Source organism: Pleurodeles waltl, chromosome 10 (genome assembly GCF_031143425.1).
Source record: "Pleurodeles waltl isolate 20211129_DDA chromosome 10, aPleWal1.hap1.20221129, whole genome shotgun sequence".
NCBI lineage: Eukaryota > Metazoa > Chordata > Amphibia > Caudata > Salamandridae > Pleurodeles > Pleurodeles waltl.
Genome location: NC_090449.1, coordinates 242833439 through 242858556, shown reverse-complemented (window position 1 = coordinate 242858556; position 25118 = coordinate 242833439). Strand labels below are relative to the sequence as shown.

Sequence of the window (25118 nt, the reverse complement as noted above, 5' to 3'; positions counted from 1 at the left end):
TTCTCTTTTTGCTTTGAGATAACAAGTTTGAATGCACTTAACTATCCATCTAGCAATGCCTTGTTTTGAAATTGGATTTCCTGTATGAGGTTTTTGGAAAGCAATAAATAATTGTTTTGTTTTCCGAATTTGTTTTGTTCTGTCAATGTAGTACATTAACGCTCTTTTGATGTCTAATGTATGTAGTGCTCTTTCAGCTACCGAATCTGGCTGTGGAAAGAACACACTGTTTGATTCAAGTGGAACGGTGATATGACTTTTGGTAAGAATTTAGGATTTGTTTGTAAGACTACTTTATGCTTGTGTATCTGAATAAATGGTTCTTGTATGGTAAATGCTTGTATCTCACTTACTCTTCTTAGAGATGTGATGGCAATTAGGAATGCAACTTTCCATGTTAAGTATTGCATTTCACATGAGTGCATAGGTTCGAAAGGTGGACCCATGAGTCGAGTTAAGACAATGTTGAGGTTCCACGAAGGAACTGGTGATGTTCTTGGTGGTATAATTCTCTTCAGGCCTTCCATAAACGCTTTTATGACTGGTATCCTAAATAATGAAGTTGAGTGCGTAAATTGCAGATAAGCTGAAGATGTATTTTAATGGATGAAAAAGCTAGCTTTGACTTTTGCAAATGTAGTAAGTAGCTTACAATGTCTTTAGCAGATGCGTGTAATGGCTGGATTTTATTATTATGGCAATAATAAACAAATCTTTTCCACTTATTTGCATAGCAATGTCTAGTGGTTGGTTTCCTAGCTTGTTTTATGACCTCCATACATTCTTGTGTAAGGTCTAAGTGTCCAAATTCTAAGATTTCAGGAGCCAAATTGCTAGATTCAGCGATGCTGTATTTGGGTGTCTGATCTGTTGTTTGTGTTGAGTTAACAGATCTGGTTTGTTTGGTAGTTTTGACATGAGGCACTACTGAGAGGTCTAGTAGTGTTGTATACCAAGGTTGTCTTGCCCAAGTTGGTGCTATTAGTATGAGTTTGAGTTTGTTTTGACTCAATTTGTTTACCAGATATGGAAGGAGTGGGAGATGGGAAAAAGCGTATGCAAATATCCCTGACCAACTCATCCATAACGCATTGCCCTGAGACTGATCCTGTGGGTATCTGGATGCGACGTTTTGGCATTTTGAGTTTTCTTTTGTTGCAAATAGGTCTATTTGTGGTGTTCCCCATCTTTGGAAGTAAGTGTTTAGTATTTGGGGGTGAATTTCCCATTCGTGGATCTGTTGGTGATCCCGAGAAAGATCGTCTGCTAACTGATTATGAATACCTGGAATAAACTGTGCTATTAGGCGAATGTGGTTGTGAATCGCCCAATGCCATATTCTCTGGGCCAGGAGACACAACTGTGTTGAGTGTGTTCCTCCCTGTTTGTTCAGATAATACATTGTTGTCCTGTTGTCTGTTTTGACAAGGATGTGTTTGTGGCTTATTATGGGTTGAAATGCTTTTAACGCTAGAAATACTGCCAGTAGTTCTAAGTGATTTATGTGAAACTGTCTTTGCTGAGTGTCCCATTGTCCCTGGATGCTGTGTTGATTGAGGTGTGCTCCCCACCCTATCATGGAGGCATCTGTAGTTATTACGTATTGAGGCACTGGGTCTTGGAAAGGCCGCCCTTGGTTTAAATTTATATTGTTCCACCATAGAAGCGAGGTGTATGTTTGGCGGTCTATCAACACTAGATCTAGAAGTTGACCCTGTGCCTGTGACCATTGTGATGCTAGGCACTGTTGTAAGGGCCGCATGTGCAATCTGGCGTTTGGGACAATGGCTATGCATGAGGACATCATGCCTAGTAGTTTCATTACCATCTTGACCTGTATTCTTTGTTTTGGATACATGGCCTGTATTACATTGTGAAATGCTTGTACTCTTTGTGGACTTGGAGTGGCAACTCCTTTTGTTGAGTTGATTGTCGCCCCCAAGTATTGCTGTGTTTGACACGGCTGAAGGTGTGACTTTGTGTAGGTGAGCGAGAAACCTAGTTTGTGGAGGGTTTCGATGACATATTTTGTGTGTTTTGAACATCGTTCTTGCGTGTTGGTTTTGATCAACCAATCGTCTAAGTACAGGAACACGTGTATTTGCTGTCTTCTGATATGCACAGCTTCTACTGCTAGGCATTTTGTAAAAACTCTTGGCGCAGTTGTTATCCCAAATGGCAACACTTTGAATTGGTAATGTACCCCTTGGAATACAAACCTTAGGTACTTTCTGTGTGAAGGATGTATCAGTATATGGAAGTATGCGTCCTTTAGGTCTAGTGTTGTCATGTAGTCTTGTTGTTTGAGCAATGGGATTACGTCCTGTAATGTCACCATGTGAAAGTGATCTGATTTGATGTAGGTATTTAACGTTCTGAGATCTAATATAGGTCTTAGAGTTTTGTCCTTTTTGGGTATGAGAAAGTACAGAGAGTAAACTCCTGTTCCTTTCTGATGAATTGGTACTAATTCTATTGCTTCTTTTTGTAACAACGCTTGGACCTCCAGTTGTAGAAGATCCATGTGTTGTTTTGACATATTGTGTGTTTTCGGTGGGACATTTGGAGGGAAATTGAGGAATTCTATGCAATAACCATGCTGGATAATTGCTAGGACCCAAGTATCTGTTGTTATTTCCTCCCATTGTTTGTAGAACTTGGTTAGCCTCCCCCCCACAGGTGTTATGTGTTGGGGATTTGTGACTTTGAAGTCACTGTTTATTTTGTGGAGTTTTGGGACTCTGGAACTTCCCTCTACTCTTTGGGAATTGTCCCCCTCTATATTGTCCCCGAAAACTTCCCCGCTGATATTGGCTCTGATAAGTGGGCCTTGTTTGTGAGGTTGTGGGTTCCGTGCTTTGTCCTCGAAACCCCCCTCTAAACTGTGTTTTACGAAATGTGCCTCTGCTCTGTGGGGAGTAGAGTGCGCCCATGGCTTTGGCCGTACCAGTGTCCTTTTTAAGCATTTTGATGGCAGTGTCCACCTCCGGCCCAAACAACTGCTGTCCGTTAAATGGCATATTCAGCACGGCTTGTTGTATTTCCGGCTTGAATCCTGATGTACGCAACCATGCAGGTCTCCTTATTGTCACTGCTGTGTTTACAGTTCTAGCAGCTGTGTCTGCTGCATCCATTGCTGACCGTATCTGATTGTTTGAGATACTCTGTCCTTCTTCCACCACTTGCTGTGCTCTCTTTTGGAACTCCTTGGGCAAATGTTCTATAAAGTGTTGCATTTCGTCCCAATGAGCCCTATCGTATCTGGCCAACAAAGCCTGTGAGTTTGCAATACGCCACTGGTTTGCTGCCTGTGCCGCCACCCTTTTCCCTGCTGCGTCGAATTTACGACTCTCTTTATCTGGAGGTGGTGCATCTCCTGAAGTGTGTGAGTTCGCCCTCTTGCGAGCTGCCCATACTACCACTGAGTTCAGTGTTAACTGTTGTGTGATGTACACGGGGTCTGTTGGTGGCGGTTATATTTTTTCTCCACTCTTGGAGTAATGGCCCTTCCTTTTACAGGCTCCTCAAACACTTGTTTGGAGTGTTTTAGCATTCCAGGAAGCATGGGGAGACTCTGGTACTGGCTGTGTGTGGACGACAGTGTATTAAATAGAAAGTCGTCTTCAATTGGCTCAGCATGCAGACTGACATTATGAAACGCCGCTGCCCTTGACACCACCTGTGCGTAGGCTGTACTATCTTCTGGTGGTGACGGTCTAGCTGGATAACAGTCTGGACCATTATCTGACACTGGCGCATCATAAAGATCCCATGCGTCTGGATCATCCTGACTCATCCCTGTATGAGTTGGGGATTGCATCATTGGTGGAGTGGCTACCGGTGATGGTTGCGGAGAGCGTTGTGGAGATGGTGGCGGGGTTACTTGTTTAGCCACCTTTGCCTGTGGCTGCTTATCTTTCTCCTGGAAGGCAAGTTTGCGTTTCATTCGAATTGGAGGGAGAGTGCTGATCTTCCCCGTTTCCTTTTGGATGTGGAGCCTTCTTTGTGTGTAGTCTGGCTCCATTGTCTCCAGTTCCTGTCCACATCTATGTGTTTTCATTTGTGAGGACAGGCCTTGTTCCTCTGTGTAGGAACTTGATTTCGGTTCCGAGGCCGGATGTTTCGGTATCAAAACCTTTTCGGCTGCTTTTTTCGGTTCCGACGACACTTTTTTTGCTCTTCGGCGTATCGATTTCTTGGTGCCGACTCGGTTCGGTGCCGCTCTCTCGGTGCCGAGATTGCTGTGACCCGACATCTCGGGGTCGAGTCTGCTCTGACCCGGTGTCTCGGGGTCGAGTGTGCTCTGTGCCGGTATCTCGACCGGAGTCGGATGACTTCGACACATGCAAGCCCTTTTTCGGTGCCAATGCCCGGTCACCTATTTTTCGGGTTAAGCCATGGCCTGTTGGCGGTGGCGTCCCCTGGGCTTTACTGGTTTTTACGCGAGTCTTGTGTATCGACGTCTTACTCACGGTTTTCGGCGTCTGTTCAGGATCGACCTCTTCCGAGTCCGAATCCTCGATGGAGAAGGCTTCCTCTTCTTCCTCCATGTGTTTTAGTCCTGTCGGCACCGACGCCATCTGTAATCTTCTTGCTCTTCGGTCCCTTAAAGTCTTTCTGGACCGAAATGCTCGACAGGCCTCACAGGTATCCTCTTTGTGTTCTGGCGACAAACACAAATTACAGACCAGATGCTGATCTGTGTAAGGATACTTGTTGTGGCATTCGGGGCAGAAGTGGAATGGGGTCCGTTCCATTAGCCTTGAAGACGCATGCGGTCGGGCCGACCAGGCCCCGGCGGGGAATCGAAAACCCCAAAGGGTCGCCAGAGCTCTTCTGAATTCGGTGTCGATCTGTTGTGGCTAACCCGATACCGAACGCAAACAATACCGTTGAATTTTCCGAGTTTTTCACTAACTTTCCGAACCGAAGCGCGGAGCGAAAAGGAACACGTCCGAATCCGATGGCGGAAAGAAAACAATCTAAGATGGAGTCGACGCCCATGCGCAATGGAGCCGAAATGGGAGGAGTCCCTCGATCTTGTGACTCGAAAAGACTTCTTCGAAGAAAAAACAACTTGTAACACTCCGAGCCCAACACTAGATGGCGGGATGTGCAAAGCATGTGTATCTGCAGCTACACATGCCATCGAACATATATATATATATATATGTGTATGTGTATATACACACACACACAAATGCCTAAAGGACCACACACTAATAACTAAGAAAAGGAAGATCTTTATTTGTACAAGCAAGGTTAACAGAGACGCCAAACGCCATGAACATGATACAAAAACAGCTTAAAACATTTTTCACATGTGCATTAAATATTTTTACTTTGTTTTCAAACACATAGTTTGAGCATTCTGAATATTAAAGATTATACACCTGGTAGGGTATAAAGCATCAGTTCACTTTTCACTTTTCTCAAATAAATACATAAAATAGATTGTGTTTATTTTATAAACACAATTAACTTCATTCTGAAACGATCTTGGAAATTCCTAATTCACACTTTGCTGCTCCCTCCTGTCTTTGGATAGGGAAAACGCTAAATCACGTAAACACTTAAAACTTTACAGTCTGATTGGCGAGAAAGCACCAACCATGAACTGCAGTAAGAAAACATAGCCAACACTTTGACACTGAAGAATTCACTCTAATGCCAAGAGTCATTCTAATGCCAATAGACATGAGAACAAACAAAATGCTAGGTGTTTTGGAGATGACACTGCGAACTTCTTGAGATGACCAATACCCCCATGAGTTGGTGCATTCAAGGAGCGCTGCAAACAGATGAATAATAATATTTAAAGAAAAGATAGAAACTGAATTATCTATTGATGCTACTAACAGATGTCACTATTAGTTTAGTCAGCGGTGCTCATTTTATATACCAGAAAATGGAGATGGCTTAAAATTCAAATCTGTGATCTAGAGATCACACAGCTGTTGCAGCACATGCATTAATTCACTGAGTTATCTTACTAAATTAATAGAAAGCTCTGTGCATGCTGCTGTGTTAGACATGCACAATGTTTCAGGACATTTGACCAGAATATGTAGATAGGAAACCCTGAGATAGGAGTATAATAAACAACATAGGCACCTTATTTAAAATATGCAGCGCAAAGTTTCCCGAACTCTATGTATTAAGAATACTGCAAAGCCATGAGCAGTTCCATGATCATACAGAAGCAGAAAGTTGAGTGCCTTAATAAATTCATGAAACCCAGAGGTGACTGGCAATATCTTTCATATCCACTATTAGACATATGTATTCTCTATATATTACATGACCCTTCAAGTACCATACATTTAGATGAAAAGAAATACCAGAAATTTCAATTTATTTTTCGCCATTCAAAACCTCTCGAATATTTGCTCAATTTGTGATAAAACGGACAGAGCAAACAATTAAATCATATAAAATTTAACATTGTGAAAAGATAGCATATTTTAATCTAAGGACTTCGTGAGATAAGAACACCAAACAAATTACACTTTAGAAACAAGGGGCCAGATGTAGCAACGGGTTTTACCCATTCTGTGTCTATGGGAAAATGTGTTCGTACATATGCCCCAAGATGCCTATGCATTTCACAACAAAATGTTCAATTAGAACTGCATCTACTGTGAGTGTTTCTGCAGACCGTTCTACGAAATAGAAAAGCAAGACAATAAAATTGTGTTTCTTTTCCAGGTTTAAGCACAAGGCACTGGAAAATCTTTTTGTGTTTGACCAGTGTGCCGCAGGTTTTCGCACACGCGAGACAGTGATTTCAAAAGCAGTGCTTTAATGTTGCCACCTGTGAACATGTTTCAAATTTGAAATGTAAAAAAATTAAATCCTGTTCCTCCTCGTGCTGAGAGGGGATAGGAGACAGCTGTGTGCGAGCAGTGCCTGTTTGGCCATTGTGTTGCACCTAGGAACCCATAAGAGGTTATTAAAAACACTATTAGTTTATTCTTTCATAACAAGAACATTCTGATCTCAAAACTCATTTATAAAAGGAAACTAAACAACATGCCATTATAAGAATATTACATATCCTATGTATTATAACATTGCACTGGTACAGAGGATGCAGTAGGGGAAGGTGCACGTTCAACAGCCAGGCTTTTCAGGCCTATTCTGTGTTTTGTCCTAGTTCACACTGTCCTGGCGGCCGCACAGTTCAAATTCCTAGAGAAGCAAAGCAGCTTAGCAGTAGAAAATCAAGTCTCCGTTCCAGTGAATGCATGGAAATCACAATGGCATGCTCTGACTTAAACGAAACTAAGCAGGCCACACCACTGATATGTTCAAGAACCTCAGCACCAAAATATAAAAGCTGCCTTTTGGATTGTTTCACATTAACAACGAGGGCCAACATTTTCATTGACTACTTCTGTGCATCTTCAGTACAACGATTAAGTGCACCCTGAAGCATAAATGGATATGCCGCAGGTGTCCAGGTGAGAACCACCACCTACCGCAGGCTAGAATACACGTGGGGCAAATTTCAAAAGGTTTACTGTGAAATCTATGCAGTTTCCATGACCATGTTCAAACAAACAGGCTTCACCACATTACACTGCCACATACGTATTGTCTTTCCTTTTCTGTATTAACAGCAAAGTCCTGTCCTGGTTTACTTAGAACATGAAAACATGTGTTATGTGTTGAAAACATGTTCTAAAAAAACTCATTCCCCACATGGTTGTTTTAGCATTATCTATGCATCAAGAGAAGCCTACTTTGATCTACCTTTTTAACCTTCCTACCCATGTTAACTACTCTTTCATCACAATCTCCAGAGGCTGATAGCTGATGAGGAGCTGCAAACCGCCCTCCCTCAAAATGGCGAAGTAAGTTTTTTGCTTTCTCACTGTATCACATGTTTTTTGAAGTTGTCTTTGAAATGAATCTATTACCAGCCTCAGTGTTTGCATTTCTGGACAAGGAGGTCTCTTTGAACGTTAGACTACATCATTAAAAAAACACAGAACAATCATACTGAACCATGAAAGAAAGCTCTGTGAATTAATTTAAGAGAAAAGCATCAAGGGCAGGGTACACGTTAAAAGCAAAGTACAATAATCATTTACATCAATGATCCATCTCTTTCAAGAAAACTCTAGTCATACGTAGACTCCATATTATAGGGTCTCAGTAAACAAAACCCACGCAGCTCAACAGTTGCGCTGGTTCCTAATGTGTCACAGACCCTACCTAGTGGTGCTCAATCAGATTTAGGGTACACTTGTGTAAACGTGCTTAACTTTTGTTTAAAAAAAAAAAATAAGCAAACGAATAAACTGCCTCTCCTTCACACTCTTTAGTTATCTTTCGGTTGTTAGCCAAGACCTTTTTAATGTAGGAGCTTTCAGCCAGCTTTCTGCTGTTGTTTGTTCCACCTACTATAATACAGCATAAAACTTGGGTCACTTGGTCAGACCCTTTCAGCCACTGGTGAAAATCATTCACAAACAAGACGAACCTTGGCAAAGCCAAAAGTAGGCAGCCGATGCCAGATCTATGGGATTTGCCACTGCTCGTTTGTAAACTGGCAATGTTTAAAAACCTTATGAGGATCCCTTCCTGTGTCTCTTTAAACTGCTTGGTCACAAATTGCAAAAGTGACAGGGCCACATCTGGACCTAAAAAAAAACATTCAAAGTGCTTCCTTAATCCCATGGGGCACAACAATAAATTCCTATTGATATCCCAGTGTAGGAAGTAGCTATGCACTAAAATTAATTATTAGTCTGCTTCTGAAAAAACTGTCACAGCTCACTGTGTGGGACCAGTTAGCGATAAGTAACAGTAGGGTTCCACATGATGTGAAGTGCTGCTTCCAAATGACTGCTAACAGTACTGTATCGATGATTCGTAGTTCTGCTTAAAATCACAGAGTCTACTATAAAACACGCCAGTCTGTTTAGCTCACCGAATTCTGTTTTTGGAGGCTCTCATGTACTTTAGAGGAACTGACAGAAGATGTTTTGGAAATAGAACCTGCCAGGTCTGGATTTTTATGCCTTAAGTAAAACAACCTAAAATTGTAGAAAAACAGACTACTTTTGGAGATGGGTGAGCTCAGAGCTTCTGCTCTGGGGGAATTACAGACAAATGTGTAGACACCCACACAATTTGCTGCTACTGAGAAATATTGCTTTTGGCCCAATTCCCAAGGTAATGCATTTGGATTTTTACACAATAACGTGGACATGCGCCCTGTAATATGTACCATTTGATCCCATTTAAAAAGATTCTTAGAGTGATAACCCCCTATAATCTCCTAAACAGAAAGTTGGTGGGGTTTGCTACACCCACTGACAGCGATCCAAGGGTGGCAGTAAAATATTCCCAGAGCTTTTAGCCCACGTCCAGCACTGAGTAGAACATACGATGGCTCAAGGTCTCTTAATGAAAGCCCTACGAGCATTTAAACCATGGAATAAATCCAGGAGTATTTTTGAGTGGGAAGAAAACGTTTTGGCTTTCAACTAGCAATACAAAACTATTTTTCTATTGGCGTAATGAATATGGGCAAAATGCAAACAATGCATCGGTTTCCATTTGTCATTTTTAATGCATACATGAGGTAGGATCTACCTGAATTTATTTAGTCATATAGCCAATGAACAATTTAAACACTGGCTTTAAAGACTTTTTGTGTGGAAGATGTAAGATGTCATGGGTAAGTGCCATCCAATACAAAAGTAATGGAGAGAAAATATGATACACAAACAAAAACCTTTGCCTCACAAGGAAAGAAACTAAGCTTGCTGTGTTATTCGATACAGTGACTACACCCCATTTAGTAAAACGGCATAAGTCATTCTGGGGAAAGCCACCACAACATTTTACGTAGCTACTACTCCAATACGATTGATTTCAATGGTTAGTACTTACTACATCAAGTACTAGAGGAGAGTATAGTTATGTTTTCTTGGTTAGCATGTATTTAGGACCAGTAACACTAAATTCAATGAGCATAAGCACAGTAAGTAACAGCCACCACCTATTGGGACTGTGAAGAGGTATACCTGTCTGTTTTTCACTTAAAATAAACCGGTTCAGCGCTGAGAGACACCATTCAGAAGCCACAAGTGGTCAGCGAGTGTCGGTTGGTTGAGATGTGCAATATTTATTCAATGAGCTAATCTGGTATGGTTAAAATATAGTTCCTGTGTTCATGACTCCACAATTAATGGTCAGAACACGTTTTGGATCAGTTAAACTGTACCTCTGTTTATGATAATACAAGTATATAAGTGACAGAAAATCATTTGTAGAATGGAAATCAACTGCATAGATTCACCGCTTCAAAGCAAATCCCACAATTTAACATTTCAAAATTTTGTGACAGTGTAAATCACGCTCCGACATCCAAGGAATACAAAATATAAAATGTCAAGTTAGTAGATATTGCAGCTTCCCAAATGCATTGCCTCATGCACATAAAAATATATCATACCACCCCCCCATTAACATACGCACCAAGTGCATATTTATATATTTACCCTCAAAGTAAACAAGAATTATAAAATTCAAATATTAACAAAGTAACACAAGTTTCTTGTACAACAAATAAAAATACATCTGTTTTTGTAATCGAAATAACAGTCTATAATACACGATGGGCGAGCACCCTTTACTGAAAATTCTACTCCTCCATCATTGCCCAAGCTTCCTCTGCCTTCTGGTAGAACTGATTTGCCAGTCGGCCTTTCATAGCTTCCATGGCTGCTTCAGCCGCTTCTGTATACAAGTCACCTGTGAAGAGCAATAATAAATTACAGTCACCACAAGTGCATAATCAATCTCTAGCTGATGGTAATTGTGCTGGTTTTCACTTACTTTAAATGCAAAATCATTGATAAACTAAGCAATTAGATTTTTTTTCTAATTATCAACGAGTGTTCAGTTCACAAACAGTCACTTGTGTGATGATGTCCTTTTGAAAGACAGGCCAGGCTTGAACTCATCATTGACATGTTGTGGACTAAGCAGCCCATTGCAATATCACTTCAATGACAGTGACTGAATTTAATGAAATAATGAGGAACATTATCCTGAATGCAATTGTGCTCTCTCAAAGGACACTCCCAAATATGACGGTGTTCTCGTATAGGTTCCGATCAATCCATTCATTATATTAGTGTACAAAATGGAGTGCTCATAGAAAGTGCCTGAAACAACTCACTGAAACCTGCAATGGTACAAAATCAAGTTACAGCTCTAGTACTAGTAACAAAGCAACTTTTTCTTGCCCGGCATATAACTTCAAAATCCACCATCGAATGGTTGTTATGACCACTAAACCTGTTGTCTAGTACTTTCGGTGGTTGCAGGTGGGGGACACCAGCACTTATTTTTGGGGACCGGCACTTATTTTTCTTCATCAGACTTTGACCATAAGAGAGAGAGAAAAACACAAAAGGAGAACAGGAAAGATGGAATAACAATGATAAAGAAATAAGACAGGGATGAAAAAGAATCCAAAGGAAATAAATAAATGGTCAGGGGTGTTCTGTGGTGGATGAAAGAGAAATGAGGTGGAGTCCAGACTATGCAGCTTTGGTATTTGGTACCGCCAAAGTAGCCCCAGCCGCAGGCTTTTGAGCAAATCTTCAGGCCAAGGGACTTATTTTACTAATTAAGCACTGCATAACCACTTTATAAGTCTGAAGTTAACTTCAGCTCTGGGAAAAGCTTCAGTAAATGTTTAAAACGGATTATTGTTGCAATGCTGAAAAGTTTGCAAATGACAACGGTGAATGAGTAACCACTTCTTATCCCTCTGAACTGGATGACTATAGCACCTAAAGGCAGGTATGACATGTATTTGCTGCCGTTAGTTCGAAGCCACATCAATACATAATTAACATTTAGAGAACTTTTGTTTTTCTGTGGGGAAATACTTTTTGTAAAAGAGAAACCATTTGCCTACACCCCTGTTCATTTTGGGGCAGTCCCTCCCTTTTCTGACCATGGAAATGCACGTGCTTCTGTTTTTTAGAGGATTACATTTGCACGTGTCTAGGCTGGGAAACTACCTGCATATTTTGGAAAACACCCACTTACGTGCACGTTTGTAGTTGTTTAACTACTGCCACTCGTTGTCCTACCCGAGTGCAGAAGTTTCACCACTGTAAATGCACTTTGCATGTGGAAAATATTCAGTTACATTTTTGTAAGGTTTTGTGAATGTCACAATACACACATACACACCTTTCCCACTCACCCCAGAATGTGCTGTAGATCACTGTGGACCTTTTGTTTACATTGATGGAACAATGAATTAAAGCAAAACGTGTTATGAAATTAGTCAATCTGCTGCAGAATGGTGTCCCAAGTTGTTATAGAAGTCTAAGGACCCCCTCCTTGGAGATATGTGTGTGGTAGAAAACTTTAAACATCGTGCTTCCACAGCATAACAATTTGCAGTAATTTGTGGTATCCACTAGTTTGGAGCCACTTTCATATTTACAGTTCCTCCAGTACAACACATTTTTGACAGGATTCTCCTGTTTGAACCTAGACCATGGAAATGCCTTGTTTCTTTCTGTTTTATACACATTCATGAAAGACCTCGAGCTCCACTTACCAAACAACTCTAATATTTACAACACATACAACTAGATATAAACAAAAGCCTCACACTCCTGATGATCCAACTGAAACAATCAGAAGACAAACTCCCTTATGTGATGGGATCCTCAAGACCGGATGTGCAGGTACTCAAACTCCAAAGGCGCAGCTAGACCACACTAAAGGCAAAACAGCACTAGACAAATCTCTGTAACAAAACTTAATATCGGATATCTGGTCCACTCAGAAGCCTGATGAGTCCACTACATGTTATGATTGATATAACAATCAACTTCCTTCCTGCTATATTTTCTACATTTTAGATGTATGTGTGGGGCTTTGCTTTCACTTTTAATATTTTTCCTCATATAGAGAGGCACACAGAATTGCTATTGGTTCTAATACACCAAATTTGATTCGAACAGCAAATCAGGGATGGTCAAAATGCACTATTTACCTGATCTCTGAGGGTCCTTTTCTAGATTGAAGCCTCCGGTCATTAACATCTCTGCTTCACGAGACAACAGGAGGTACTTGGGCTCGTCCTGAGTACCATCGTATTCTCCCCCTTCGTCGTAATCGGTCATATTGAGGGCAGAGTCGTACCAATAAATGGCCTCCTTCCAGTCCTGGACTCTGAAAAAGGTGTACACCAAACTCTTACAGCAGGAATTCTTAGGAGTCAAAGCTGCCAATGTCCTTCAGTTCAGTTCGAATTATGAAATTGTTACATTAGCTTCTACCTGGATATGATTTGTGCAGGTAAAACGTAGTAATAGTAGGAACAACACTCAGCATCATTTTTACTTCGAAGACCCTACAAAAATGCCTGAGTTTTGTTATTATGTTGCCATGCCTATATCCTCAAGTTTATTCATGCACCGGTGCATGAGGGTTTCAGACTGCATATTAAAGAAAATTGTTTAAAAAAAAGCTTGATAAAGTAATTTAAAATGCAGATCATCTTTTGCACACCAACTCTGTACGTGTACTTTCAGTTGTGTGGTACCAGTTTTATCATACCCTGCTGCTAGGCAGTACACAAAAAGGTCACAAACCCGCTAGAAATGCTCCGATATTTATTAATACTGGTGTGTCCTAAAGCCTAAATGTGATACTTTTTTAGATAAAATATGGACAGATCGCACCTGCAATCAGACATGGCGCTACATAAATCTAAAAGCACCAAAAACAATGGTTCGCCAAGGACTCATCTGAGGAAGAATTAGCATTGCAGTAGCAGATCAGTCGCCAGAGATAATAAACAGCAAAAAATAAACATGCATTCAGTACACTAGTTCAATTAGTGTAAGCACATAATGTCAAAAGGGAGAGCTAACCTTCATTACTCTATGCATACAGTTAATGAAAGATAAAAATTGCCAAGAGCATGGAGAGACAATTAGACAAACAAAAAACGTGTTGGTATCGTTCCAAGTGATCAGACAAACAAGAATAGGACTATGTGTGTGTGTACAGAAGAAACAAACGACTACAGTCTAATACAAGAGACTCAATCAATTGGTCAAAGATGATTCATAGCTCAGTACATTAATGCATACAAAAGAGCCTAGTATTTTTGCTGCACTGTGGATGACGTTTTGTCCTTAGTAACTGCTTTTCAAGGTCATCAGCGGGTCAGATAAAAGTAGGACACAGTACTTGGTGGACCAAGCTTTTCAGAAAAGACAAAAAAGGCTGGTCCACTCCCAGCGTAGTAAGAGACTTAGGGCCATATGTACTAAAACATTTGTCCATAGACACAGAATGGGTAAAACCTTTTTATACATCTGGCCCTTAGACCAGAAATTTGCATCCATGGAAGTTGCCATGTGCAGGAAGCTGGCCTGGTGTGTGGTGAGCACCTATGGTGTTATCACCTTATACCAGGTCCTGGTATACCCTATTAGTGAGGTGTAGGCAGCGTCTAGGAAGCCAGGACTCTCTAGAAATAGCTGTGGCTGAGCATCCAAGACTTATCTAGGAGACATGCAAAGCTTATGCAATACCACTGTAGTCACACAGCACTTACACACATGAAAGAACCACACACAGTTACAAAAATAAAGGTACTTTATTATAGTAACACAAATACTAAAATACTGAATAGGTAATACTGCAATAGGAGGTAAGTAAACGCACTATTATGTACACATCAGAAGTAAATGATTAGCAAAGAAAGCAATAGCAAATAGTAAAAACAATAGTAAATAGTGAATGCCCTAGGGGGAGACCAAACCATATACTAAATAAGTGGAATGCCAAAGGCAGTCCCCTACCCAAGGAAGTGAAATCAGTAGAGAGGAGCTGGAGGTACTAGGAACTCCAAAAGGTAAGTACCAGGGTGCCCCCCAGCGACCAGGAGAGAAGAGGTAAGTACCTGTATTTTCCACAAACCCACAATAGAACTTTGGAAAAGGACTGTGTAAGACCCAGACAAGATTACAAGAAACCAAAGGTGGATCTTGACAGAAGAGGACCTGCTAAAGAAGGGGACAAAGTCCAATTCGAGTTAGAGTGTTCTGTAGTGAGACGCTACCCACCCTTCTGTGGATGCAGGACCAGGTCGACGGTGGATGAAGAAAGTCAGAAGTGTAGCACAGGAGCCGAAGAGGATTTCCAGAAATGAAGTCCCACATCGGTGGTCGTGATGCAGTCAGTCAGTGGTGCTGGAAAACCATCAACAAGGCTTGTCAAATGCAAGAGTCAGATACTAAGGGTTTGCAAGGCTGAAAAGCACTAGCAAGGGCCAGGGGATTCAATCCAAGGAGGGGAGTCTGAGGTGACCCTCAGCAGCTGGGAGAGTCACATGAAGAGCAGGTAGCTCCCACAGGAGATCTACAGACAGGCACAGGAGTCGCAGTGAGGCCACTCAGCACACCTGGAGAGGAGTCCCACGTCGCTGGAGCAGCAGGCAGAAGACTGCGCTTTGCAGGGAAGAGTGCTGGAGGCCAGGGCTACACGGGGTCTGAAGATCCCTGGGAGGAGGAACAAACAAGCCTTGAAGGCTGCAAAAGTCACAGAGTATAGGGGTACTGTCCTGCAAGGAGGGGCAAGGGCTTACCTTCTCCCAAGTTGGATAGCTGGTAGAGAGGACCAAGGGAACCACTCCAGACCACCACCTGTGATGCAGGATCCACGCAGCTCCAGAGGAGAGGAGATTCACGTAGCCGGTCATCGTTGCAGTTGGTGCCTGCGGATACAGAGGAGTGACTCCTTCACTCCAAGGAAGATTTCTTCTTGCTTGTTGTGCAGGCTGAAGAATCGTCGCCCTCAGAGGATGCACTGCCAGGGAAATGTTGCAGTTGCTGGAAGGAGCCGAAGAAACAATGTTGCAGAGTGGAGTCATAGCTGGAGTTGCAGATTGTCGGTTCCTGGAGGGTGCAGTTGCAGCCCGGTGCCCAGAAGATGAAGTGAACGATGCAGAGGAGTCCTGCTGGAATCTTGCACGTCGAATATGAAAACCCACCTCGGAGGGAGACCCTAAATAGCCCAGGCTGCCTAGCAGGATGACCACCAATCACCAGGGGGTTGAGACATCACCTGCCTGACCCGGCAACTCAGATGCTCCCAGGGGATTCAAGATGGCAGAATCAAGTGGCCCCCTGGAGAAGCTCTGGGCACCACCCCTGGGGTGGTGATGGACAGGGGAGTGGTCACTCCCCTTTCCATTGTCTAGTTTTGCACCAGAACAGGTTCTGGGGGTCCCTGGACTGGTGCAAAACGGTTTATAAAAAGGAGGGTACCAAATGTGCCCTTCAACGCTCACGGGTGGCTCGGGGAGGCTACCCCTGTCAAGCCATGTAACACCTATTTCCACGGGGAGAGAGTGTTGCCTCCATCTCCCAAAGGAAATCCTGTGTTCTGCATTCCTTTGCTTCATCTGGTCGAGCAGGGGGAGGGCAGAAACCTGTCTGAGGGGTGGCAGCAGCGCAGACTGCCTGGAAAACCCCAGAAGACTGGTAGGAGCAATGCTGGGGGTCCTCTAAGGAGCCCCTAGTGTGCATGGAATCATACAACCAATGCTGGCAACAGTATTGGGGTATAATTTAGACATGTTTGATACCAAACATGCTGAGGTTCAGAATTACCATTATGTAGCTGGACACAGGTACCTGTGTCCAGTACACGGGTAAAATGGCTTCTCCGCACTTACGAAGTCCAGGGAAATGGAGCTGGAGTTCGTAGGGGCGCCTCTGCTCATGCAGGGGGTGCCCTCACACACAGGAACACCCTGCTCTCTGGACTAGGAAGTCATACCATAGGGGTGACTTACAGTGACCTAGTACAGTGACCTGTAGTGAAAAGGTGCATGCCCCTTTTCATGCAGGCTGCAATGGTAGGACTGCAGACACATTTTGCATGGGCTGCCATGGGTGGCACAATGCATGCTGCAGCCCATGGGGAACCCCTGGTGCCCCAATGCCCTTTGTACCTAAGTACCATATACTAGGGACTTTTATGTGGGCAGGGGTGTGATAGTGCACAGCACTCAGGGAAGTGTTTCAGTGGTAGGTCCTCGGAGGACACCGGCACTGTATCCACGTGGATGACTCAGTGTCCTGCAGGGTTGCACTGCCCAGTCAAGGCCGGTGGGCTGCAAAGTACTATTGCCCTCTGTTTACCTAGTGACTCCAGAGCACCATTCATTTGATTGGGTGGCTCCCAATATGTAATTAATGCATCATGAGTGATCCTGAGGAGACCTATGTAGAAGAGGACAGTATGACATACCTCCCAATCGATTGCTAAGTTTGTCACAGTATGGATGCCTCAATCTGGAAGGTGGTGACTAAGGAGGTGGCCCCCTCGAGCAGAAACTTCGGCAGTCAGCAGACCGCTGCTTTAAACCCCTCCCTTAGGGGGAAGACATTCTCAGGAGCATGCTCCTGAAGGAAAGTGCCATCTTTCTAGAATAGTTACCTCCATTTGTTGCCTGATGTCAGAGTGTTCAGACTGTCATTCACTGGGATCCTGTTGATCAGGACCACAGTGTTTGTGTTCTCTCCCCTACATTTGGTTGCTGGTAAACGTTTTACAGCCACAATAGGCATACTGGTGCACCTATGTAAGTCCCTAGTATATGGTACTTAGGTACCCAGTGCATTGGTACACAGGGGTCTCCCGTGGGCTGCATCATGTATTGTGCCACCCATGGGAGCCCATGCAAACTGTGTCTGCAGGCCTGCAATTGCAGCCTGTGTGAAATGGTGCGTGCACTCTTTCACCACAGATATAAGGCTTATATCCTGGTCACTGCACTTAGATACTGTAAGTCACCCCTCTGGAAGTGCAGGGTGCCTGTCTCCAAATGTGAGGGTAAACCTGCATGAGCAGGGAGCCCCTACAGATCCCAGGCTCCATTTCCTGGACTCTGCAAGTGTGGGGAAGCCATCTTAATGTATGTAGTGGACAATGGTCAACACAAGTGGTTCAGCTACAGAATGGCTTCTCTGAACCTAGGGATGATCGGTATGAAACATGTTGGAATCAAGCAACTACACCGATTCCAGTGCCAGCTGCATGTTACCATGTACTCTGGGGGTTCCTTAGAGGATCCCACAGTTCTACCTGTACAGCCTTACGGGGGCTAGTTCCAAGCCCACCCTGCTTCTGACCCCAGACACTGTTCTGCCCTGCTGCTGGTGAGCCTGGCTCAGGCCAGAGAGGCAGAACAAAGGATTTCCTGGAAGGGGGGGGGGTGACGACCTACCTCTGTGTATTAGGTGTCTAAGGGCTGGGGTGGCTTTGGAACGCCATCAGACTGATCTGAAGGGTACATTTGGTGCCCTACTTGCATAATCCAGTTTGCACCAGTTCAGGAACACCGGTTCACGCTCTGCCGCAATGCTGCACAAAGGACAGGGGAGTGACTGCTCCTGTCAAGCTCCTCGTCTGGGGGGGTGGGCAGAGCTCCGCCATGTGGCCACTTGATCTGCCATCTTGGAAACAAGATGGACAGAGGCCCTTGGGAGCATCTGACTGGTTAGGCCAGGTAGATGACGTCCGTGACCCCTTCTAATAGGTGAGTCACTTCAGACTGACCAACCCCCTTTTAAGGTTACTTAAGAGCTCCCCCATGGGTGGATTCTCAGATTCATCGATCAAAACTCTACAATGAACTCTCTGCAAGAACATCTTCTGCCCCTGGCCTCTGGAACCACTGCTTGTCTGCTTTGGAACCGAAACATGTCTGCTTCTGGTGGTAAGGCTCCCACTGCAACACTGTTTATCCAGATCCTTCAAGAGTTCTGCAGCATCCAAGGCTGTGCATCCTTCAGGGTCACAAGGACTCTGTTTGCACCTGGAAGCACACAGGAATCTCGCTTGGAGTGAAGGAGTCACTCCCCTGCATCCACATGCACCTCAATACAAAGCTGACCGTCTGCTGGAGTCTGCTGTTTCACAGACATCAAAAGGCTCCGATTCACAGGTGGGGAGTCTGTGCCTTCTTCAGGGTCCTGCTTGTTTTCTGAGCAACTTGGGAGACTGTGGGCCCCTGCTCCTGCCATTGGACTAGTATCCCTGTGCACCACAACTGTTGCTCCTGCCAAGGCTTGTTGAATCTTCCTCCGGGAGATCTTAAGGCACAGAGAAGTCCCGGCCTCCAGCACTCTGCAACTCAAAATCAGCCACTGATTTGTAACTCCTGCGACATGGGACTTCTGTTTTGTTGTGCTGCTGAGGCCTCCTTCTGACTCTCTGTGTCCATCGCTGTGGGTCACTCATGGGGGCTCCAACGACTTCTGCTGGCCTTCCTGTGTGCTTATGGCCAGCCCTGACTCCCCCCTCAAGTGTAGAGTTTCCTGAACCTCGCTGGTCCCCAAAACTCTGCAAATACCTCTTCAGCTCCAGCTTGCATTTGCCAGTGCTTGTTGGTGACCCAACTGGTCACTGACCCTCCTGCAATCCAGCAACTATCAAAGGGCAGCTTGTAGGCAACTACTGGGATCTTCTGCAGCTCCAGGACACCGCAGCTGGACTTGCAGTAACTTCACCCCTAGGAGGGTGGGCATTGCCACCTGCACCACCTGGGCACCTCCAAGGGTGATGGACCCTGTACCATTCCTTTTCAGTTCCTCCACGCCCAGAAACATGTCCCTGGGTTCCACTGGCCTGGTCCACAAGTTGTGACAGCAGCTGGACAATCCAAGGCATCCACTGACTTCAGAGAGTCCCTTTTCCCCTCTGCATCTGGGTCATCTGGTGTAGGTACTCCGGTCTTCTGGGTATTCCCAGGTGGGGGCACTCTCCAACGTTCCTCTTGTCTGTTGGCTTCCTCAGGGTCCACTGGGAAGGGTCCTGAACCACACGAGCTCCAACCACTACTCCCTGTGTTAGTGTATGGGACGACTGCGCAGGTAACTATCTTGCACATGGTCGCTGTGGACACTTACCGTACTTACTTCTGGTGTTTTCATCTACCCCCAGTCCCTAGGTAACTACCACATTTACCTTGGTTGGAGTCACTATTTCGCATTCCACTTTCTTTGTATATGATTTGGCCCCCCCATATAACCCTGTACATTTTACACTATTTCTTTTGGTTATTTTGTGTATATATGGTGTGTAAATATCTCCAACTGGAGATTTACCAATGCTAGTCTAGTAGTAGTGCTGTAATAAAGAATCCTTTATTTTAGCAATACTTGTGTGGTTCTTTCTTGTGAGTGAGTTACTGACTACTGTGGTATTGCAGGTGCTTTACATTCCTCCTGGATAAGCTTCAGCAGCTCACCTCTGCTTTTGCTATCTGGACTCCTACTCACTATCACTAAGGGTTGCCTGAACTCAGTATAGGGTGCCACACCATAAGCTGAGCCAGCCTCCTACAGCTCCAGCTACCTCCAGGGACGCCTATCCAGACTCTCGCACTTCCCAAGCACAAAAGGGAACACCCCCCACTGGAATTGATATAGATGCTTTTGATAGGCTAAAAAGGGCCTTTATTCCCAGGCCTTGGCACTATACCACATACTTATCCCTGTGCTCAGGCCATCTTCACTCCAGCCTGCAAATATAGTCCCCATTCCTCCCCCAAGTATCCCCCCACCAGGGACTGAATCCCCCTCTGGCTCCGATGCAGAGCAAGATACAGGCTCCTGTCTATGGTACCCCTTGCCCAACCTGATCAGCCAAGCAACCACACACCAGCAGGAGATGCTCCTCAGGGGACCTCCTCAAATATGCTTGACCCTGAGGAATTATTACACCCCAGTCTGCAGAGTGGTCCTCGACTGACAAAGTCACGACCAATGGCGCAGGGAGGCCTCATAGGCCTCTAGACAAGGAGATTCATAACTGCATTTGGGCAGAGTGCCCCCCCCCCCAATCAATGGGGGATAAAGCGGCTCTGACCCCTGAGTTAAATGCCTGCATGGTCACTTTTCTGGGCAAATACATACGTGACCCAAAGAACTGTACTGATAGGTCTCTTGGACCTTTCTGGGTCCCTGACGTATCCTAGATATGGCAGAGGACGCAAAGGCCTCTGGGGCTTTAATCTCTCTCAAAGTACTGAATGTGTGGTCCCAGAGGGACATTATCTTTTTGGGGAATGCGAGCTGCACCATATCAACTGAAAAGCACAGTTGGCTCGTCATAAAGATAGACCCCAAACTGGGGGACCTCTCCACCTCGGGCCCAAAGGCGACTTTTTGGTGACCTGTTCATTCGTAAACCAGTAAAACTTGTGCCAACCTTCAACTCAATGGATATGGCCCACCAGGGTTTTCACCGGGGCTGGCTGAGGTAGGGGGCACTCAGCTGGCCGCTCTCAACCTCTAGCCCTTGGCAGATGCTACGGCAGTAGAAGAGGGCACTACCAGGACACTTCAAAGTTTGGCTAGTTCTATCCCATCTGAAGCTATCCCCCGACACTGGGGTTCAAGAGGTGGCCACAGGGGGCCACAGCAATCAAGGTTCCGCTCAAGAGGAGTGTTCACTCCTTTTCCCAACAGCGCCTGGAGGGCAGGTTACAGAGGTTTGTTCACAACTGGGCAGTTTTCACCGCAGGCGCTTGGGTACTTTAGACTGTACAGGGTTTCCGTATAGAGTTCTACGGCTCACCGTCCCAAAGGAAGCCTCGTATCCCACTGGACTTTTCAGACACTGGCGCCAAGTTAGTAGAAACGGAGGTGGCGGAGTTACTCGCCAAAGATGCCATCATACAGACGTCTCCTCACCCTGCAGGATTCCTCGGGCAATCTTTTCTTGGTGGAGAAGACGGATAGTGGCCGGTCATCAATCTACAGGAATTCAATGAGTGGCTGGTCTTCTGCCACTTCAAGATGGAGGGTATTTACCTCTTGAGGAACCTCCTTCAAACCAACGACTGGATAGTGAGCCTTGACCTCAAGGATGCATATTTGACTATCCCGATTTTTCAACCCCATCGTCGGTTCTTCCAGTTTCAATGGCAAGGTCAAACTTACAAATTTACGACTCTCCCCTTTGGCCTGTCATCCACCCCATGTTGCTTTACCAGGGTAATACGTCCAGTGACTGAATACCTCTGAATCTGGGGCATTCCCCTCAGTCTATCCAAACGACATTCTCTTGGAATCTCTTGGTGTATCGTCTGATGGCACTAACCCTTTTGGAGTTGCAAGGCTTCATTATCAACTAACAGAAGTTGGTCTTCACTCCTACTCAGTCTCTAGTGTTTCTAGGCTTTGTGGTGGACTCAGCTCTAGCCACACTCAGCCTTTCTTCGCGGAAGATGAGCAAGATCAGACATGAACTATGCTGGACGGCAGTCAAACCATCAACCTCTTTAAGGCAGATTGCAAGGGTAGTAGGTCTGTTGTCATCTTCCATCCAGGCCATCTTCCCTGGACCCCTTCACTACCGAGCCATGCAAACGCTCAAGGCTTTCCATGTCTGGCAAGGGCTTGCATACTCTCAATGGTCCCACTTTCAGAGGAAGCCCGGGAAGAGATACAATGGTGGCTGGCCCACATGGAAGCATGGAACGGTCGAGCGACATTTGGATCCCTTCCAGTCCTAGTCATAGAATCCTACGCCAGTGGCACCAGTTGGGTGCGGACAGTGTGGGGAATCCACAGGAGGAAGATGGTTATCTCAAGAAAAATAACTGCACATCAATTGTCTAGAACTGTTGGCGTACTCATTCGCAGTACAATGCTAGACCAAGGACCAAGTGAAATGCTGCATCCCTCTCAAAATGGACAACATGGCAGCAGTGTGCTACATAAGCCACAGGAGGCACGTGTTCGAAAGCCCTCTCGAATCAGGCCAGGAACTTCCAGAACAAAGTCTTGGTGGATCGGGGGGCATCTCCTGGGCAGTTCAAAATGTGTACCTGACTGGCTCTCCTGCTACCTGAGAGACACAAGTCTTTGACAGTTGCACCTGTCGGTCTTCCTGACCTTTAGGCCCAGTGGGGTTCGTTCTCAGTGAACCTTTTTGCATCCCATCTGGACCACCATCTCCCCAGGAACTTCAGAAAGCGGCCTGACTGAAATGTGATTGCCACACATGCTTTTCTCCAGGACTGGAACCTGGAGCAAGGGTACGCTTTCCCCCTGTTCATGATGATGATGATGCGTCTCTCAGCCCAAGTGCAGAGGCAGAAGACAGAAATGGTGTTAGTGACCCCCATTTGGAGATCACAAGTTAGGTACCGGTTGTTCTGGAACTTCCTTGAGTTTTCCAATCCATCTCCCCCTCTTTCCAGACCTCCTCCAGGATCCGAAGGGGAACTGCCATCATATAGTAATGGAGGGGTCTCTGTCTCTTATGGCATGGACGATTACAGGGAACGTTGGAAAGTGCAAGGACCGAGCTGCATTCCTCCTCTCCAAGCATGGGCTGACAGTATCTTCAAGAAATATAGATCGGCATGGGGTTGACAGTTGGCCCGGTGTCACCAACCACACTTGGATCCATTGGGGAAAGAGCTTGTCCATATCTTGAATGTTCTTACTTCCTTGGCAGCTGAAGGACTGGCCTATAGATCCATCAACAGCTTCGGGTCAGTGATATCGGCAGGACATGCTCCACTGGGTGATCATCCGGTAGGGGAGAACCCCTTAGTAAGGAAACTCGTGTTTGATTATTCCTTCCCCCCCGGAGCTTAGATATTCGGTCCTGTGGGATATCAACAAGGCCCTAAACCTCTTCTTGCCCTGGCAATTCAATAAGTACCTTTCGAGGAAAGAGATCTTGGCCTGACTACCATTTTATGTTTGCTGTCATATCAATGAGTTTGGGATGTCATAGCACTGGACATTACGGGTAGAGTATTCACCTTGGACGGGGTTACTTCCCACATTTTAAGAAAAACACAATGTAATTCATGTGTAGTTTCTTATCCTTCCTTTACAGATTCCCCAAAGTTGTGTGTGGTACAATGCATTAAAATGACAGCAGATATCTGCCCCCATGGGGAACGGCAACATCTGATTGCCCTCAAGAAACTGCATAGGGCGGTCTCCTCTACTACCATCGCTCAATGGGTTAGATGGGCTATGCACAAAGCTGGCATTGATACCAAGGCGTGTGTTGCTCATTCTGTCAGAGGGCCTATGGCCTCAAAGGCGTTCTTCTCTGGGAGCTTTTCTGGAAGATATCCTCAATGCAGCAGACTGGTCTTCTGGTTCTAGCTTTGAGAGGTTTTACTTTAAACCAATCCCCACCACTACATCGCTGGTCGTAGTTAAACTCTAGACTAGCATAATCCTCGCCTCAGTCCCGACATAGAATGAAAAATGTCCTAGCAATCATAACAGAAAGTTTCAATTCTATTAAGAACATGGTAGCAAGGATTAGCCCACCTAATATTACACATCATACTCCCGCCCCAGAGGGAAGAAGGTTTTTGTAAGGGTGGGTACAATAATATATTCAACACGTCAAACTGCACAGGATCGTTTTAACACATGTTCATCTGTGTTTCAGCCCTACGGTTGTATGATGATTGATTCAGACTGGTGCATAGCCTGCACTTCCTCAGACAGGTATAGGGTTTTCATTCATATGTTGTTTAGTTTTAATTCAGGGTCGGGCGGATCTAAACAGGACTAAAGACTATATTATCTATTATCACAGATATCTTGCCAAATTCAAACAAATGAGACAAAAGAAAACAAAGGCAATGATTGCAAGTTGCCCTTAATGTCTATTCAGCCTATACAATCAAGTGTCATAATAAGATTATAGATTAGCTGCCTAAGATGGTCAACATATTTGGAGGCGATAAACGTGTGAGCCAAGGTTATACTCTGTATTGTATGCAGTACGTGCCCGAAACAAATGTATCTGTGTGAACAGGGTTGTAACCTATATCATTTATGGATATACCTTACCACAGTCTCACACACATTGTACTTACAGAACACCAGGGAAAAAGTGATACTCCAGTGGTATACCCAACTCCTTTCCAATCAACAACAAAACAAGCTGGATGTTCCTTTCTGCACAATCATTCAGAGGACAGAAATCAGGGCATATGTTGCCAATTTTTATTATTATTATTATTTTGCAAAAGCAATAATACAGCTTTATAA

General features: G+C 44.7%; 1 protein-coding gene across 8 annotated transcripts in view; it reads right to left on the bottom strand.

Annotated features, from left to right (window-relative positions):
• Positions 1-5227: 5227 nt before the first annotated feature.
• The window catches only part of EEF2K (eukaryotic elongation factor 2 kinase), a 199976-nt gene continuing 180085 nt past the window's right edge, over positions 5228-25118 (bottom strand). For all 8 annotated transcript variants that reach the window (XM_069210301.1, XM_069210302.1, XM_069210299.1 and 5 more), the window contains 2 exons: positions 13046-13224; positions 5228-10770 (listed from right to left, as the gene is read on the bottom strand). In XM_069210301.1, the coding sequence (XP_069066402.1) occupies positions 10661-10770; positions 13046-13224 (289 nt within the window). In that variant the 3' untranslated portion in view covers positions 5228-10660. The remainder of the gene's footprint in view (positions 10771-13045; positions 13225-25118) is intronic.